Genomic DNA, 17201 nt, shown 5'->3' on the forward strand with positions numbered 1-17201 from the left:
TAAGGGAGTAAAAGGTAATGGGTAAGGGAGGGGAATGACAAGGGAATGGTTTAAGGGAGATAATGTCATGGGTTTAAGGGAGACTAAGGTTGTGTAAGGGAAGCAAGGTAAGGGAGTGTAAGGGTGACAGGTTGTGTATGGAAAGGGGAGGGTCAAAGGGAGAAGATTAAGGGAGGGGAAAGACAGGGAAAGGGTTTAAGGGAGACTAAGGTTGTGTAAGGGAAGGGAAAGACAGATAGGGTGGGAGTTAAGGAAAGCAAGATTATGGTTAAAGGGAGATTGAGGTTGTATAAGAGAAGGGGGTTAAGGGAGATAATGTCATGGGTTTAAGGGAGACTAAGGTTGTGTAAGGGAGGGGAAGGGACTAAGGGTGGGGTTGGGAGGGGTCACTCATGCAAAGGGGAGGTTGACACGTGGGGTTGTTCTTGGTTTAGTCTTAAAGAACAGGGCTGTGAGGTTTGTGTGGGGGAGAGAGGAGAGAGTGAGAGGTTGCGTTGATCAGAGTGAGGTTAGAGAGATGGGTGGATGAGGTTGAGTGTGAGACAGAGTAGGTAAGAGTGAGGTTAGAGCTATGGGTGTTGTGAGGTTGTGTTGATCAGGTTGGCGAGATGGGTGTGAGAGGTTGGATGAGGTTGAGTTAGACAGAGTAGATAAGAGTGAGGTTGGAGCTATGGGTGTGTATTTGCGTTTTGATAAGTGGGGTTGAATGTGAGGTTAAGGTTTCTGTGAGGCAATGAAGAGTGTGAGGTTGTGTGTCGATTAAAGAAAAGATTAAAGATATGGGTGTATGAGGTTGTATGTCGTGAAACTGAGGTCAAGGTTTCTGTGAGGCAAGGATAAGAGTGTAAGGTTGTTTGTAGATAAAAGAAAAGATTAAAGATATGTGTGTATGAGGTTATGTGTCGAGAAAATGAGGTTAAGGAGGTGTGGAATCCAGTGTGAAGAAACTGAAATATGAGACAGAGAAGTGAAGTTAAGGACGATAGAGAGAGAGAAAAAATGTGAGTGAGTGTCTTGAAGTATGAAGGAAGAATGCAAGACGAGAGAGAGAGAGAGAGAGAGAGTGTATGTTAAATGTTATAATCTAGCGCTAATTGGAAGCCTATTCAAACACATCTACGAGGCTCTTACGGTAACGCTTTCGTAGGAGACATAAGCTTGGCTGTGTTAGGTTGCGTAAGATGCTGTGAACTCCTAAGACTATGTGGGGGGGGGGTCTGTGGGCTCTCTGAATGGCTGTGGGGTCGGTCTGTGAAGCCTGTCGACTCTTAGGGCTGTGGGTGTGTCTGTTCAGAGCGTTTGTAAGGGCAGTCTGTTTTGGTTCTTAAACTGACTGTATGCCTTGCTTTGTATACAGACTGCTAAGTACCACAAGGAGTCCTACACCTATAGACTGTCTGTTAAGGAGTATAAGTTACTAGGTAAAGGTTCAGATCGCTTTCAACAGGATCAGAAACTAAGCTCTACCAAGGGCTGACTGGGCTCTTCTGAAGGAGGCTGTGGGCTGTGATGAGGGTGTTGAGGGGATTCTGTAACTCTAATTGGGCTGTGTCTGTGAAGGAAGGGGCTGTGACGAGAGATATATGCTGTTTAAAATCCCTATGCTGTGGGAGTTGTCTGGAAGGGTTAGGGGCTGTGACAGAGGTATATGCTGTGGGCTGTGTCAGGAAGGGTTTAGGGGCTGTGACAGAAGTATATGCTGTTTAAAATCCCTATGCTGTGGGCTGTGTCAGGAAGGGTTTAGGGGCTGTGACTGAGAGGTATATGCTGTTTTAAGATGTCCCTATGCTGTGGGCTGTTTCTGTGAGAGGTCAAGGGGCTGTGACGTGCTGTATCCTTGGGTTAAGCTGTGAAAATGCGTTACTGGTTGTGCGCTCTCTGTGGGTTGGTTACGATACGCGATGGAGAGGTGACGAAATTTTAGCCATAAGAAGAGGTTTAAAAGATTGGTGCCATGAATTTAATAGTGGGAAAAGGAAGATTGTTGTTTCGTTATCAGCTCGTTCATAGAAAGTACAGAAAAAATTATAAATGATTGAAATGGTGGGCGATTAGCGGGCTTTTTTATATATATTTTTTACACTTTTTTTTTTCCTTGAGTTGTTTCTTTAGCTATAAAAAATAAAAACCCTCACGACATTGAATATTTAAAAGTTGGGGAAAATTTTGAAGTTATAAAATGAAATACGAAAGATAAAAGTTAAAAAGAAATTCATATGTAAAGAAGTTACATATGATAATAACTACTGATGAACAACAGTGATTACTCTACATTTAATTACTAGAACTCGCAAACACGTTATAGGCCTAGGATAAAGGTGTGCGAGAGGGAGAGGCTGCTAGCTAGGCCTATAGATGGCGCTGACTTAGTGGATATAACTGAATCTTTGTTTACATTTGGAAGCGATGACGCAATCGTTTGTTTACATTGAAAGCTATGACGCAATCTTTTGTTTACATTGAAAGCTATGACGCAATCTTTTGTTTACATTGAAAGCTATGACGCAATCTTTTGTTTACATTGAAAGCTATGACGCAATCTTTTGTTTACATTGAAAGCTATGACGCACTCTTTTGTTTACATTGAAAGCTATGACGCAATCTTTTGTTTACATTGAAAGCTATGACGCAATCGTTTGTTTACATTGAAAGCTATGACGCAATCTTTTGTTTATGTTTGAAGGCGGTGACGCAATCTTCGTTTACCATTTGAAAGCTATGACGCAATCTTTTGTTTACATTTGAAAGTATGACGCAACCTTTTGTTTACATTTGAAAGTATGACGCAACCTTTTGTTTACCTCTTGAAGGCGGTGACGCAATCTTTTGTTTACATTCGAAAGTATGACGCAACCTTTTGTTTACATCTTGAAGGCGATGACGCAATCTTTTGTTGACATTTTAACGCGATGATGCAACCTTTTGTTTACATTTGAAAGTATGACGCAATCTTTTGTTTACATTTGGAAGCGATGACGCAAGCTTTTGTTTACATCTTGAAACGATGATGCAACCTTTGTTTACATCTTGATGGCGATGATGCAACCTTTGTTTACACGGGCCTGCAACCATATAGTTTTATTCTATTTACCATTTATTTATTTATTCATTTTATTCATTTTATTGTGGACTTATGTAACTGAGTAGGACATGACAGTTACATATATTATTATTATTATTATTATTATTACTTCTAGGGACTTTGATGCTGCTGCTTCTAACATGTAGTGATCTTGTGGGAAGGGAAGGAGAGAGAGAGAGAGAGGAGGAAGATAGTTTAGATATGGATAGAAGAGAGAATAGAAGGAGGAGGAGGAGGAGGAGGAGGAAGATGATAGAAATGAGGGAGAGAAAGAGAGATAAGGAGGAAATGTAGGAAATGTAGGAATGGAAGAGGGTAATAGGAGGGAAGAAAGGAGGAGAGGTAGAGGAAAAGTGGAAGGAAAGTAGAGGTAGAACGAAGAGGAGGAGGAGGAGGAAGATAAAGAGGGAGAGAGAGGAGGGGTAGATAAATTCATGTCTAGTAACCATATATTAACCAATCTATCTATATCTATCTATCTATCTATCCACACAAAAAAAAATCACATAGGTAGCAAATTACACATAACCCTTAATTATAGATAGCCCTTACCGTGTCTTCACCATTCTTAGTGATGGTGAGGAGGTCGTTCTGCTGGTGATAGTGACTTAGACTGTGATGGTGGTGATGGTGACAGCTGTGATGGTGTTAACTGCCATGGGTGGGGGTGGGGTGGGGTGTCACTTAGATGATGGTGATGTATATATTATGGTGATGGTGAGGGTGATAGTGAGAGACTGTGATGATGATAGCTGAGAGTGATAACAAGCCTCACTATCCTCAACAAATCACAGTTCTAGAATCACCATCTTTTCCTTGTATGGTGTTGATAGTGAGGGTGATAGTGAGAGACTGTGATGATGATAGCTGAGAGTGATAACAAGCCTCACTATCCTCATCAAATCACAGTTCTAGAATCACCATCTATTTCCTTATATGGTGTTGATAGTGATGATGGTGAGGGTGATAGTGAGAGACTGTGATGGTGATTGTGAGCTGAGAGAGGGAGAGAGAACAAACCTCACTATCGTCAGCCAATCACAGTTCTAAAATCACCATCTTTCCTTATATGGTGATTGTGAAGATAGTGATGATGCGGATGGTGATAAGGAGTCACTATCACGTGTGTAGTGTAAGAAGGGGGAGGGGGAGGGGTGTAGCTTTAACCTTGTGATAGTGAATGGTGAAGGGAGAGAAGAGGAGGAGGAGGAGGTGATAGTGCCTAGGCCTATATGGGGGGGAGGGAGGGTGATGATGGGATGGTGATTCTCATATGCCTGCCTTGTGGTGTTGAAGATGGTGACGATGGTGATAGGTGGGCTGACATGTGATGGTGAAGGTGGTATACTCATGTGTGATGCTGGCTGTGATGGTGTTGATGGTGATGACGTCGTGGTGGTGATACTGGTGATGATGATGCTGTGATGAGGTGGTTGTGTCGACGCCTTACTGGTGGTGATGATTATGGTGATGACGGGCTTCTGGTGTGGTGGTGAAGCCCTGTTTGTGGTGATGACAGGCTTCTGGTGTGGTGGTGAAGCCCTGTTTGTGGTGATGAAGCCCTTGGTGGTGTTGAGGGCTTGGTGACTTTGGGCTTTCCACTTGAGCCTCTGGTGTTGAGAAGGTGGTGGTGATGATAATGGTGATGACGGGCTTCTGGTGTGGTGGTGAAGCCCTGTTTGTGGTGATGAAGCCCTTGGTGGTGATGTGGTGTTGAGGGCTTCGTGACTTTGGGCTTTCCACTTGAGCCTCTGGTGTTGAGATGATGATGGTGATGTCCCGGTGGTGTTAGGGACTTCGATTCTCCATGGTGTTGACGGTCCCTGTGGCTCCACTATCCAGATCCTACTTGATGGTGTTGAACTCTCCTTGTCGTGGGTTCTGATCCCCTCTGGTGGCCGTTCCTGATCCTTTTAGACCTGTGATGGGATGGGACTTGTGATGATAATGGGAGTTGAAGGTGGTGATTGAAGTTGATTCTTCGTGGCGAGTGAAGAAGGAGGAGGAGGAGGAGGTGATCGTGGAGGGAGGGAAAGGGAGATAAGGGAGGGAGAGAAAGAAGGAAGTTGAGGAAGGAGGGAGGTGAAGGGCAGGAAGATAAGGGAGAGGTGAGGGTTAGGGTGATAAGGGGGGCAGGGAGGGGGGGTATCACGCTGTAGAGCTTCCACAGAACACTCTAGGCTAGTCGGCTGTTCGTGACGGCGCAGTATTCGCTATAATAATAATGTTAATACTAGTTATAATACTACTACCTGTAACGCTAAGTAATACTGTTAAATAGCATAACTATACTATTCATAATGATTATAACGCCCCCGTACTGTACCACTACTACTACTACTACTACTACTCCTACCACTACTACTGCTGCTGCTGCTACTATTGCCACTACTACTGTTACTGTGACTATTACTATTACTACTAACTGTTGTAAGGAAGCACCAAGCCAGCAGCAGCGGCGGGCGGGGCAGGCAGGCAGGCATTGAGGCAGGCAGGTGTGGGTGTGCCCAGGTGTGTGTGGCGGGCGGGAGCAGGTGTGTCACGGCCGCTCTCTTCCAGGTGGAGTCTGGTACGGCCGGAGGATGTGTCAGGTGTGCGGCAAAACGCTCTCGTCCAAGTACGCCCTGCAGGTGCACATGCGCGACGTGCACACGGAGGCGCGGCGCACCTTTACCTGTACGCTGTGCAACAAGGTGTACGCCTCCCAAAACTCGTACCGCGTGCACATGAGCATGAAGCACCGGGCCCAGGCGCCGCAGCAGCCGCAGAGGGACGAAAAGCCGCAGGCGGGCGGCGGGTGGACGCTGTGAGGGCGGCGTGGGTGGTGTGAGGGCGGCGCGGGCGTGCGGGGGTCTCAGGTGGGCTGACCGGTGTTTTCTGTTCCAGGAGAGTCGGGCGTGGGCGTCGCGGCGTGTCCGCTGTGTGGCGCTGTGGTGCCCAGCCCGCAGCTCCCAGCCCACCTCCGCCTGCACACCCGCCCGCGCCCCCACGCCCACGCCCACGCCCTACAATGCCCCTTCTGCCTCAAAAAGTACTCCACGTGGAACTCGCTCAAGAAGCACAAGAGCGTTTACCACCGCGAGCAGTCCTGGAACGCGCGAGGCTTCCAGCGCATCCTCGAGCAGGAGAACAAGGAGAACACCTGATTGCCGCGCACCTGCCCGCCCGAACGACCTCGTTAGCACGCCCGCACGCCCGCCCGCTCGTGTCCGTGCTGTGTGCGTGAGTGTGCGAGTGTGTGTGTGTGTGTGTGTGTGTGTGTCTCATATGCGTGAGTTGTGTTATGCATGTATGTGTGGGAAAGTGTGTGTTGTGTAGGTGTGCATGATGTGTGTGTGTGTGTGTGTGTGTGTGTGTGTGTGTGTGTGTGTGTGTGAGAGTGCCCGTCGCCGTGGTGAGTGCCGCCGCCCCGGGCCACAAGTGCCATGCCGTCGCCCCCGCCGAACACTTCCCGGGATGTTCCCCGCAGGGTTTAGGTTCAAAGGTTCCCGACACTGCCCATGCCACACACATGGCCGCAGCTCCACACAAACAAAGACTATAGATGATATACTTTTTATGCAAGAATTATTTTATATATCTATTTTAAACTCACAAGTCCTGTACTGTTTTTACTATGATTTGTCCTCACAAGATACAATGTTGGTGATGATGATGTCCCCGGTGATGGTGTGTCAGGGAGGGGGGAGGGGGGGAGGGGGTCGCCGCGGGCCGAGTCGCTTGTACCGTGTAGCGGTAGTCTACCTCAACAATAAACAGCTGAAGCCAGAGTGTGTTGTGTGTGTTGCCGCCCCGCCACTCAGGCCTGTTGCTCACTTGCAGGAGACGGCGGTGTGGGCGGCCTCGCCTTGATGTACGGGGCCGGGGCGGGGCGGGGCGGGGGGCGGCGGCGGCAGCGGCGGCGGCGGTGGCCCCTGGCAGTGTGAGTTCTGCCTTAAATACTACGGCTCCAACAACAGCCTCAGGAACCACCGCAGCGTGTACCACAGGCGGCACGGCGCCGAGGGGGCCGCGGGCGGCAGGCACGCCCGCGGCTCCCCCCGCGCCCGGCCCCTCATGCTGCCCCCCCTGACCGCCCGCCCCACCCTCACCTACGGCCCGCCCATAGGCCCCCCGCCCACCTCCACACCCGCCACCACTGCCGCCGCCGCCGCCGCTGCCTCCACCACACAACCCAGTCTGGGACACCACCTCGCCCCACCCACCTAGCTCCCTCAGCCCGCCCTCTGACACACACACACACACACACACACACACACACACACACACACACACACACACCGCCGTGCCGTCAGGGAACAAGTAAAGTTTGCCCGCGGCGTGACGGCCGTCACCGCAGCTACAAGCCTCGCTGTCCCTGGCCAGGGCACCGCCAACCCTCCCTTCCCTCCCCCTGCCCCACTCCCCTCCCTCCCTCCCTCCCTCCCCCCTAAGGGGCCTCCGCATGCTGCCCGGCGCGCTGTCTTGTTGTCCCTTGGTGTGTAGGGCGGGGCGGGGCGGGGCGGGTGGGGCAGGCACAGTGCCGTAACAGGTCTCGTGTTGCAGGTGGGGTGCCTGGTGGCGGCGTGGTCGAGGCCCTGCCCCAGGACACCCCAGCCTACACGGGCGGCAGCGGCGGCCTGTTTCGGAGGGCCTGCCCCCCCGCGCCACCCGCGCCGCCCTACCTGGCCGCGCCCCCGAGCCAGGGCGCCGCCACCTGCCCCTACTGCCACAAGCAGCTCCGCTCCCACTCGGGGCTCAAGACCCACGTGCGGGACCAGCACACCGCGCACACTCAGGTCACCTGCGGCATCTGCCACAAGTCCTACCGCAACCAGAACTCTCTCAGCAACCACATGAGTCTGTACCACAAGGGCGGCGCGCGGCCCACCTGAGGCCGGCGGGCGGCCCTACTGACGGAGTGTTGTCTGTTGCAGAGGTGTGGTGCGGCGGGGCGGGGCGGGGTCGCGGGGGCAGGCCCGGTCTGGAGTGCCCCGTGTGCTCCCGCGTGCTGAGCACCTCGCACGGCCTCCGCCGACACATAAATGACCGCCACACGGTGCACCTCTCGCCCTACCGCTGCCCCGTGTGTCACAAAGAGTACCGCACGCCCAACAGTCTTCAGAACCACATGTACGTGTACCACCGGCGGGACGGGGCCAGCTGAGGCCGCGGGGAGCGAGGCCCCCGCGGCCCGCCCCCCCGCCCCGCCGCCCCGCCGCTGCCCGGGCCGCCCCCCCTCACGTGTTCTTCTCGTTGCAGAGGGCGGCGGCCGCCTGCAGTGCCCGCACTGCCACAAGCTCTTGAAGGGCACCAGCCTGCGCAAGCACCTGGAGGACAGGCACACGGTGCACCTGACGCCCTACGAGTGCCAGACGTGCCACCGGCACTACCGCACGCCCAACAGCCTCCAGAACCACTGCTCGCGCTACCACCGCCGCCCACGCTCCTTCCCCAGGCACGAGGCGCCCACCACCTCCACCCTCACCAATGGTGCCGCCCCTCAGCCCCAGCCCATGCACCAGCTCCCTCCCCCACCCCCGCCCCTGTCCCAGCCCATGCCCCAGCCCCAGCCCCACTCCCAGTCCCCCCAGGGCTCGGTGGACCCGCACAAAGTGATCTCCTTCTCTGACATGTTCCACTGAGCAGCAGCAGCAGCAGCAGCAGCAGCCCAGCACCGCAGCACTCCGCAGCAGCACATAGTAACGGCCCTGTTCTCTCCTGTTGCAGGGCGGACGAGCATTCTGTACACGCCGGCCGAGTGCCCGCTCTGTAAGCGCCGCTTCTTCAATAAGTACTCTGCCAAAAGGCACATGATACAGGCTCACGGCGAGAACTTTTTTCACACGCGCCCGTACGCCCGCACCGACCCCTCCGCCGCTACCTTCAGCGCCGCCCTGCAGGCCATGGGCGTGGCCACCCCGCCCGCGGCCAAGGGCGCGGCGGCGGCGGCGGCCTACCCCCAGGACGGGCAGGCGCAGGGGGCGGCGGCGGCGGGGCTGCTTCCCTCCCCCCCCAACACCCACCACCTCCCCCACCCCCACCAACTCCCCCACGGCCACCGGCATAACGCCCACGACCCCGGGGCGCCGCCCCCCCTCACCGACCACCGCCCGGCGCCCGGGGACTATAACCCCGCCCCCCGCCCACTCTTCTCCCCCACCCACAACCTGTAGGGGGGGGGCAGCTTCCCGCAGGAGTGGGTCGCCCTGACCTGACCTCGCTTGACCTCGCCCCGCCGGGTGACCCTCCGCCTCGGGAACACAACAACCAGTATTACCACCACTCACATCACCACCACCACCACAACAACTATTCCTACAACAAACAACCTCAGCAACCACCACCACCACCACCACCCATCACCACAACAAAACCCTTTCCGTTAAAAAAATAAAAAAATACAAAAAAAGTAAAAACAAACAAGTCAACCGAAATATGCAGTTCACAGTTATCAATCACCTCAGAGACACAAAACAAACAAATAACTCACCCACAGACTGAAAGAAAGCGAGCGAGCGAGCGAGTGATAACAGGAAACAAAAGTGAGAGAGAGAGAGAGAGAGAAGCAAGTGTGGCGATGTTTGGTGCTTTTCCTGTAGATACTAACGACCCCTCGGACTGTGCCTGACCTCGCGTGCTGAAGAGTGACGATGACGACGACGAGGAGGAGGAGGAGGAGGAAAAGAAAGTGAGACAGGAGAAAGAAAGTTTACATGAAGGAAGAGAAGAACGGAAAGAAAGGTAGAGAAAGAAAACGAAGGAAAAGAAATGAGAAAAAGAAAGATCAGACGAAGGAAAAGAAAGGAAAGGATGAAAAGTCGATGAAGTAGAACGAAATGAAAGATAGAAAGAGGAAGCAAAAAGTGATTATAAGACGAAGGAAGAGGAGGAGAAAAAGCAAGGAAGAAAGAGAGAAAGAAAAAAAAAAGAGTAAGAATGAAATAAGCTTGAAAAAGAGCAGAAAAATATAGAAAAAAAAAGTAAAAAGCTGGAAATAAAGACAAAGAAAAAGTACAGGAAGAAAAAGAGATAAACAAGACTGAGAAAGAGAAGGAAACAAAGAGAAAACACGTAAATAAAAATAAATAAACAGTGTAGCTAGAGCACGCGAGGGAGGGAGAGAGGGTGCCGAGAAGGAGGAGGAGAAGGAGACCAAGGTGTGTGTCATATGACTGTGCCAAGGAAGAGAGTGTACAGTAGATAACGTAGATGTATTTGTAGATATGGAGGCTCAGGTAACAGGTGTGTGGAGAGAAAGGAGAGTGAGAGAGAGAGTGAGAGTGAGTGAAAGGGAAAGAGAGGAGGAGGAGGAGGAGGAGGAGAAGAAAGAAAAGATGTGTAGGAAGAGTTTTAAGAAGAGGAGAGAAAGAGGAGAATAAGAGAGGAAGAAGAAGAGGAGGAGGAGGAGAAAGAAAAGATGTGTAGGAAGAGTTTTAAGAAGAGGAGAGAAAAAGAGTGGATGGTTATAGAGGAGAATGAGAGAGAGAAAGAAGAAGAGAAGGAGGAGGAGGAGAAGGAAAGATGTGCAGCTGTGAAGAGAGGAGGAAGAGGAGGAGGAGGAGGAAAGTGAGAGAAGAAGGAGGAGGAAGAGGAAGAAAAGTTATAAAATACAAATAAAAGACCAAAAGAGGAAGAATTAAGAGAAGGAGGAGGAGAAAGAAAGAAAGAAAGAGAGGTATGCAAGTATGAAGAGAGAGAGAGAGAGAGAGAGAGAGAGAGAGAGAGAGAGAGAGAGCAAGCATCCAGCCAGCAGAGTCTCCGTGTGTAGGTGCAGTTCGTCTGTCTGTGTGAGTGTTTGTACCTGTAAGTAACGTTAGTTTGTCATATAATAAATACAACACGTTTAATATGAACAATGAATGACATCAAAGTTTTAATAAAAAGACAAAAAAGATACACGATGGCTTTTTCCTTACTCTTTTTATCGTTGTTTTTATTTATTTTATTTATTTTTGGGGGTTGTTTTTTGGGTCGAGGGAATTGATGTGAGGTTGATTTGGTGGGTTATATGTGTTTTGTTTCTCTCTCTCTCTCTCTCTCTTCGTGTGGGAAATTAAATAAAATGAAAAAAAAAAAGGAATTCAGGATGGAGTGTGAAGCAGCGTCTGGAAGGAAGGAAGGAGAGGAAGGAAGGAAAACAGTACACGGAAGGACGAAGGAAGGAAGGAAGGAAGGAAGGGAGGGGAAGGAATAAAGGAGACGAGGAATGCGAAACAGTGTAAAGAAGGAAGGAAGGAAGGAAGGAAGACATATAGAGAAAGAAAGGAAAGAAGGAAAATATATGCAAAACACTTAAGAAAAATTTGAGAATGGAGGAATTAAAGGAGAATGAAGGAAGAAGAGAGGAAGGCGAAGCTAATGAATTAAGGAAGAGAAGTAAAAAGGAAGGAAGGAAAGAAGGAAGAAGAGAAGAAGGCGAAGCTAATGAATTAAGTAAGGGAAGTAAATAGGAAGGAATGAAACTTAAGATGCGGAACTGTATGAGAAAGTAAAGAAGGAAGGAAGGAAGGAAACTAGACAAGGAAGGAAGAATGCATGAAGTAAAGAAGGAAGGAAGGATTAAGGAAGGAAGGAATCGTAGAATGTGAAACTGTATGAGAAAGTAAAGAAGGAAGGAAGGAGAGGAAAGAAGGAAGAAAGAATGCATGAAGTAAAGAAGGAAGGAAGGAATCGTAGAATGTGAAACTATGAGAAAGTAAAGAAGGAAGGAAGGAATCGTAGAATGTGAAACTATGAGAAAGTAAAGAAGGAAGGAAGGAAGGAAAGAAGGAAGAAAGAATGCATGAAGTAAAGAAAAAAGCAAGGATCAGGGAAAGAAGTAAAGAAGGAAGGAAGGAGAGAAAAGAAGGAAGAAACAATGCATGAAGTAAAGAAAAAAAGCAAGGATCAGGGAAAGAAGTAAAGAAGGAAGGAAGGAAGAAACAATGCATGAAGTAAAGAAAAAAAGCAAGGATCAGGGAAAGAAGTAAAGAAGGAAGGAAGGAAGAAACAATGCATGAAGTAAAGAAAAAAAGCAAGGATCAGGGAAAGAAAGAAGGAAGGAAGGAAGAAACAATGCATGAAGTAAAGAAAAAAAGCAAGGATCAGGGAAAGAAGTAAAGAATGAAGGAAGGAAGAAACAATGCATGAAGTAAAGAAAAAAAGCAAGGATCAGGGAAAGAAGTAAAGAAGGAAGGAAGGAAAGAAGGAAGAAAGAATGCATGAAGTAAAGTAAAGAAAAAAAGCAAGGATCAGGGAAAGAAGTAAAGAAGGAAGGAAGGAAGAAACAATGCATGAAGTAAAGTAAAGAAAAAAAAGCAAGGATCAGGGAAAGAAGTAAAGAAGGCAGTAAGGAGAGGAAAGAAGGAAGGAAGGAGAGGAAAGAAGGAAGAAACAATGCATGAAGTAAAGTAAAGAAAAAAAAGCAAGGATCAGGGAAAGAAGTAAAGAAGGAAGGAAGGAAGAAACAATGCATGAAGTAAAGTAAAGAAAAAAAGCAAGGATCAGGGAAAGAAGTAAAGAAGGAAGGAAGGAAGAAAGAATGCATGAAGTAAAGAAAAAAAGCAAGGATCAGGGAAAGAAGTAAAGAATGAAGGAAGGAGAGGAAAGAAGGAAGAAAGAATGCATGAAGTAAAGAAAAAAAAGCAAGGATCAGGGAAAGAAGTAAAGAAGGAAGGAAGGAAGAAACAATGCATGAAGTAAAGTAAAGAAAAAAGCAAGGATCAGGGAAAGAAGTAAAGAATGAAGGAAGGAGAGGAAAGAAGGAAGAAACAATGCATGAAGTAAAGTAAAGAAAAAAAGCAAGGATCAGGGAAAGAAGTAAAGAATGAAGGAAGGAGAGGAAAGAAGGAAGAAACAATGCATGAAGTAAAGTAAAGAAAAAAAGCAAGGATCAGGGAAAGAAGTAAAGAATGAAGGAAGGAGAGGAAAGAAGGAAGAAACAATGCATGAAGTAAAGTAAAGAAAAAAAGCAAGGATCAGGGAAAGAAGTAAATGAAGGCAGGAAGGAAAGAAGGAAGAAACAATGCATGAAGTAAAGAAAAAAAGCAAGGATCAGGGAAAGAAGTAAATGAAGGCAGGAAGGAAAGAAGGAAGAAACAATGCATGAAGTAAAGTAAAGAAAAAAGCAAGGATCAGGGAAAGAAGTAAAGAATGAAGGAAGGAGAGGAAAGAAGGAAGAAAGAATGCATGAAGTAAAGAAAAAAAAGCAAGGATCAGGGAAAGAAGTGAATGAAGGCAGGAAGGCGTGAGGTACCATCTTACACCTGGTCCCTCCTTGCAGGCCCGGGGGGAGGCAAGCCGTGGGGGGAGGAGAAGCTGGCGGCACAATCAGCCCGCCACCCCGCGCCCCAGACACACGCCCCGGCCGCCGCCACGCACCAGGGGGCCGCGGGGGGCGAGGGGTGCGTGTGCCCTCACTGCGGGAAGAGTTTGAGCGACAAATATAAAGTGCGTCGACATATTGAGGATGTGCACACACCCTCCGCACACACCCACGAGTGCGCGCTCTGCCACAGGAGATACAAAACACGCAACACACTCCAAAACCACATGAGCATATACCACAGGAGGCCACCACGACACCTCCACCCTCCACCACAGCCTCCACCACCTCCACCTCTACCACCACACCCACACTATCCTCCTCCACCTCCTCCTCCACCACCAGCGCCTTCTCTCGACACAGCCACGCCTCTGTACCATGAGAGATAGGGTCATGCACGGCCTCACACGCATACACATACTCACACACACACACACACACACACACACACACACACATAGATAGGTTAGTAGGGAAGGTAGTTTAGTATACCTAGACAAAGCGACGAATATGAAGGGAATTGATGAGTGGTTTGTTGGTGTGTGTGCGTAGGTGTGTGGAGGGGTGGAGGTGGGGTGGAAGGACGAAGGTGGAAGAGGAGAAGTGGACGAGAAGGAGTCAAGTCGTGTAGGTGGATGGGAGTGGACTAACGTGGATGCAAAGATGAAGATGACCAAAAAAAAAAAAAGGTGGATGAAGATTCTAAGTAAGGAGAGAGAGAGAGAGAGAGAGAGAGAGAGAGAGAGAGAGAGAGAGAGAGAGAGAGAGAGAGAGAGAGAGAGAGATGGGTTGTTAACTTGAGTAGGGAAAGAAGAGAACACACAAAAAAAAAAGAAATACGAGAAAAGTAAAGAGAAAAAGAAGAGACTGTCATTTAGGATTTACGTGAAAAAAAAAGAAAAAATAAGAGAGAAAGATAGGGAGGGATGAGTTCTTAAATTCAGTAAGTAAAAGAAATAGCAAAACAAATAAATAAATAAACGAGAAAAGAAAAGCAAAGCAGAAAAAGGGACATTCATTTAAGATTCCCGTGAAAAAAAAAAAAAATAAGAGAAAGATTAGCATGGGAGGGATGGGTTCTTAAATTCAGTAAGTAAAAGAAATACCAAAACAAATAAATAAATAAATAACGAGAAAAGAAAAGAAAAGCAGAAAAAGACATTCATTTAAAATTCTCGTGAAAAAAAAGGAAGATTAGCGTGGGAGGGATGGGTTCTTAAATTCAATAAGTAAAAGAAATAACATAAATAACGAGAACAGGAAAGGAAAGCAGAAAAAAAGACATTCATTTAAAATTCTCGTGAAAAAAAAGTGAAATTTGGGCGTGGGAGGGATGAGTTCTTAAATCCAATAAGTACAAGAAATAACAAATAAATAACGAGAACAGAAAAGGAAAGCAGAAAAAGACACATTCATTTAAAATTCGCATATTCGCAAAAAAACACAGTCAGTCAGTCAGTCAGTTTGAGGTATTAACCGCTAGCCCTGCCCTGCCTGCCTGCTGCCTGCCTCGTGCCTGCTCTGACCGGGGGCTTGTCTTTGTTGCAGAGTGGGTGCGGTGTGGGCAGTGCAACAAGGTGCTCGGCGGGCGGCGTAGTCTGAAGCAACACATAGCTTGCGTGCATGCCCCCGCCTCGCCGGGCCACCAATGCAAATACTGCCTCAAAGTGTACAAGAATAAACACACATTGTTCAGTCACGTTAGTCAGTACCATCGATATTCCGGCACGGCGGGAGCGGCGGCGGCATCCTCGTCCTCTTCTGCGCCCCCGTCTTCGTCTCAGCATCTTCATACCTCCTCCTCCTCCTCCTCTTCCCATCCTCATTCTCACCAGCATCTACATCCAAGCCCTGCCCAGTGATGATAGGGGTAGACACACACACACACACACACACACACACACACACACACACACAGTCACACACACACATCCACATACACGCTCCGTTGTCATATTCGTCCCAGCATCTTCGCTCCTCCTCTCTCTCATCCTCATTTTCACCCGCATCTACATCCAAGCCCTGCCCAGTGATGATAGAGGTAGACACACATACACACAAACACATATACGCATTTACATAGACAGACACTCATACACACACACACACACACATATATACGCATTCACATACAGACACACATACACTCATACACACATACACACACGCACACGCATTTCTAGTCACAGAAGCGTTCTCGTTCGTTTGTTATATCAATGCTCAATCCTAAAGAACGGCCTCTCCCCCCCCCCCCCCCCCTTAACTCACTATCAAGGGGGCCTTCTTAGTGGATACAGTGATGCTAATGATAGTGAATAATAATAGTGATGATGATGAGGATGATGACGAGAAAATAGTGAACGTTGCAGAACTTGTAGATAAGGAAATATAAGGAAAGTTTTGTTTGTTAGGAAGGAAATTCAAGTGAAGAAGAAACGTTTTAATAAGGAGCTAAAGAAAGAAGAAACGTTTTAGTAAGAAAGAAACTAAGGAAGAAGAAACGTTTTAATGGGAAAGTAACCGAAGGAACAAACGGTATGATAGGAAAGAAACTAAGAAACGTTTTTGTATACGAAAGAAACAAGGAAAAAGAAACGTTTTAATGGGAAAGAACCAAAAAAACATTTAAATTGGAAAGAAATAAAAAAAAGAAACGTTTAAAGAGAAAAGACACTAAAGAAAAAACGTTTAAGGAGAGAAGAAACGTTTAAAAGAAAATAAACTAAAGAAAAAACGTTTTAAAAGGAAAGAGACTAAAGAAAATAGTTTTATAAGATGAAAAACGTTTAAACTGGAAAGTAACTAAAGAAGAAACGTTTAAAGAGAAAAGACACTAAAGAAAAAAAAAACGTTTCAGAAGAGAAGAAACTTTTAAAAAAGAAAAAAAAACGTTTTAGTAGAGAAAAAAACGTTTATTAGCGAAGAAACAAAAGGAAGAACATTTTTAATACGGACAATTTTGTTACTATTGTTGGGGGCATTTCGAAGGGCTTTTTGGTGCCTATTACTACTACTACTACTACTACTACTACTACTACTACTACTACTACTACTACTACAATAACTACTACGACTACTGCAATGGTTACTACTACTTGTTTTTGTTTTGTTTCGTGTGTGGCAAAAGGTGTCACTACTTGTTATCGTGTGTTGAGTAAAAGGAGAAAAACTTAGCAACACTGTGTTTCTGTTATACCTATCTGATGGAGGGGGCTGTGCTGGGGGGTGGGGGGAGAGATGGGTGAAAGACCAAGCTTATAAAACGGGCAATAGGAATGGGCTAGGAAGGGGGAACTTGAGCTTGTAATGTGGGCGAAGGGAATAGCTTTGTGTTAGTTTGCGATAATGACATTTGGAAGCGTCGTAAATAGTCCTGTATTGGCCTTCTTTAGCGCGTGTTGGAGCTCACTGGAAGGGGCTGTCACGGTTACTGGCTCTTACATGGACGCTTACGGGGAGGTAAAACTGGAAATATAATCGTTGGCAGGGTAGACTAGGTGAAGGGGTTTGAGAAAGTCTGACAGGGTTTTTTGGTGGTATAGGGAGAAAATTTAGTCTAAGGAAGGAAATAGTATGGGAGGGAAGGTGTTGGCAGGTAATATGGTCACTGGAAGGGGTCTGGAGTGCCTAGGGAAAGTCTGACAGGGTTTTGGGTGGTACAGGGAGGATATAGTATAGCAGGGAAGGTGTTTGCAGGTAATATGGTCACTGGAAGGGGTCTGGAGTGCCTAGGGAAAGTCTGACAGGGTTTTGGGTGGTACAGGGAGGATATAGTAGAGCAGGGAAGGTGCTGGCAGGTAATATGGTCACTGGAAGGGGTCTGGAGTGCCTAGG

The 17201-nt window shown here is 47.8% G+C and overlaps 1 protein-coding gene across 16 annotated transcripts in view; it reads left to right on the forward strand.

The window, feature by feature from the left end:
- Positions 1-17201, forward strand: part of LOC127010059 (broad-complex core protein isoforms 1/2/3/4/5-like) — a 104001-nt gene that overhangs the window by 52159 nt on the left and 34641 nt on the right. Inside the window, exon 6 of one of the 16 annotated variants that reach the window (XM_050883866.1) lies at positions 8792-10960. The exons of 10 other annotated variants lie outside the window; for them this stretch is intronic. In XM_050883866.1, the coding sequence (XP_050739823.1) occupies positions 8792-9237 (446 nt within the window). In that variant the 3' untranslated portion in view covers positions 9238-10960. 5 more of the 16 variants (XM_050883867.1, XM_050883871.1, XM_050883874.1 and 2 more) reach the window with 5 other exon arrangements.

This window comes from Eriocheir sinensis, chromosome 42, assembly GCF_024679095.1.
Source record: "Eriocheir sinensis breed Jianghai 21 chromosome 42, ASM2467909v1, whole genome shotgun sequence".
Taxonomy (NCBI): domain Eukaryota; kingdom Metazoa; phylum Arthropoda; class Malacostraca; order Decapoda; family Varunidae; genus Eriocheir; species Eriocheir sinensis.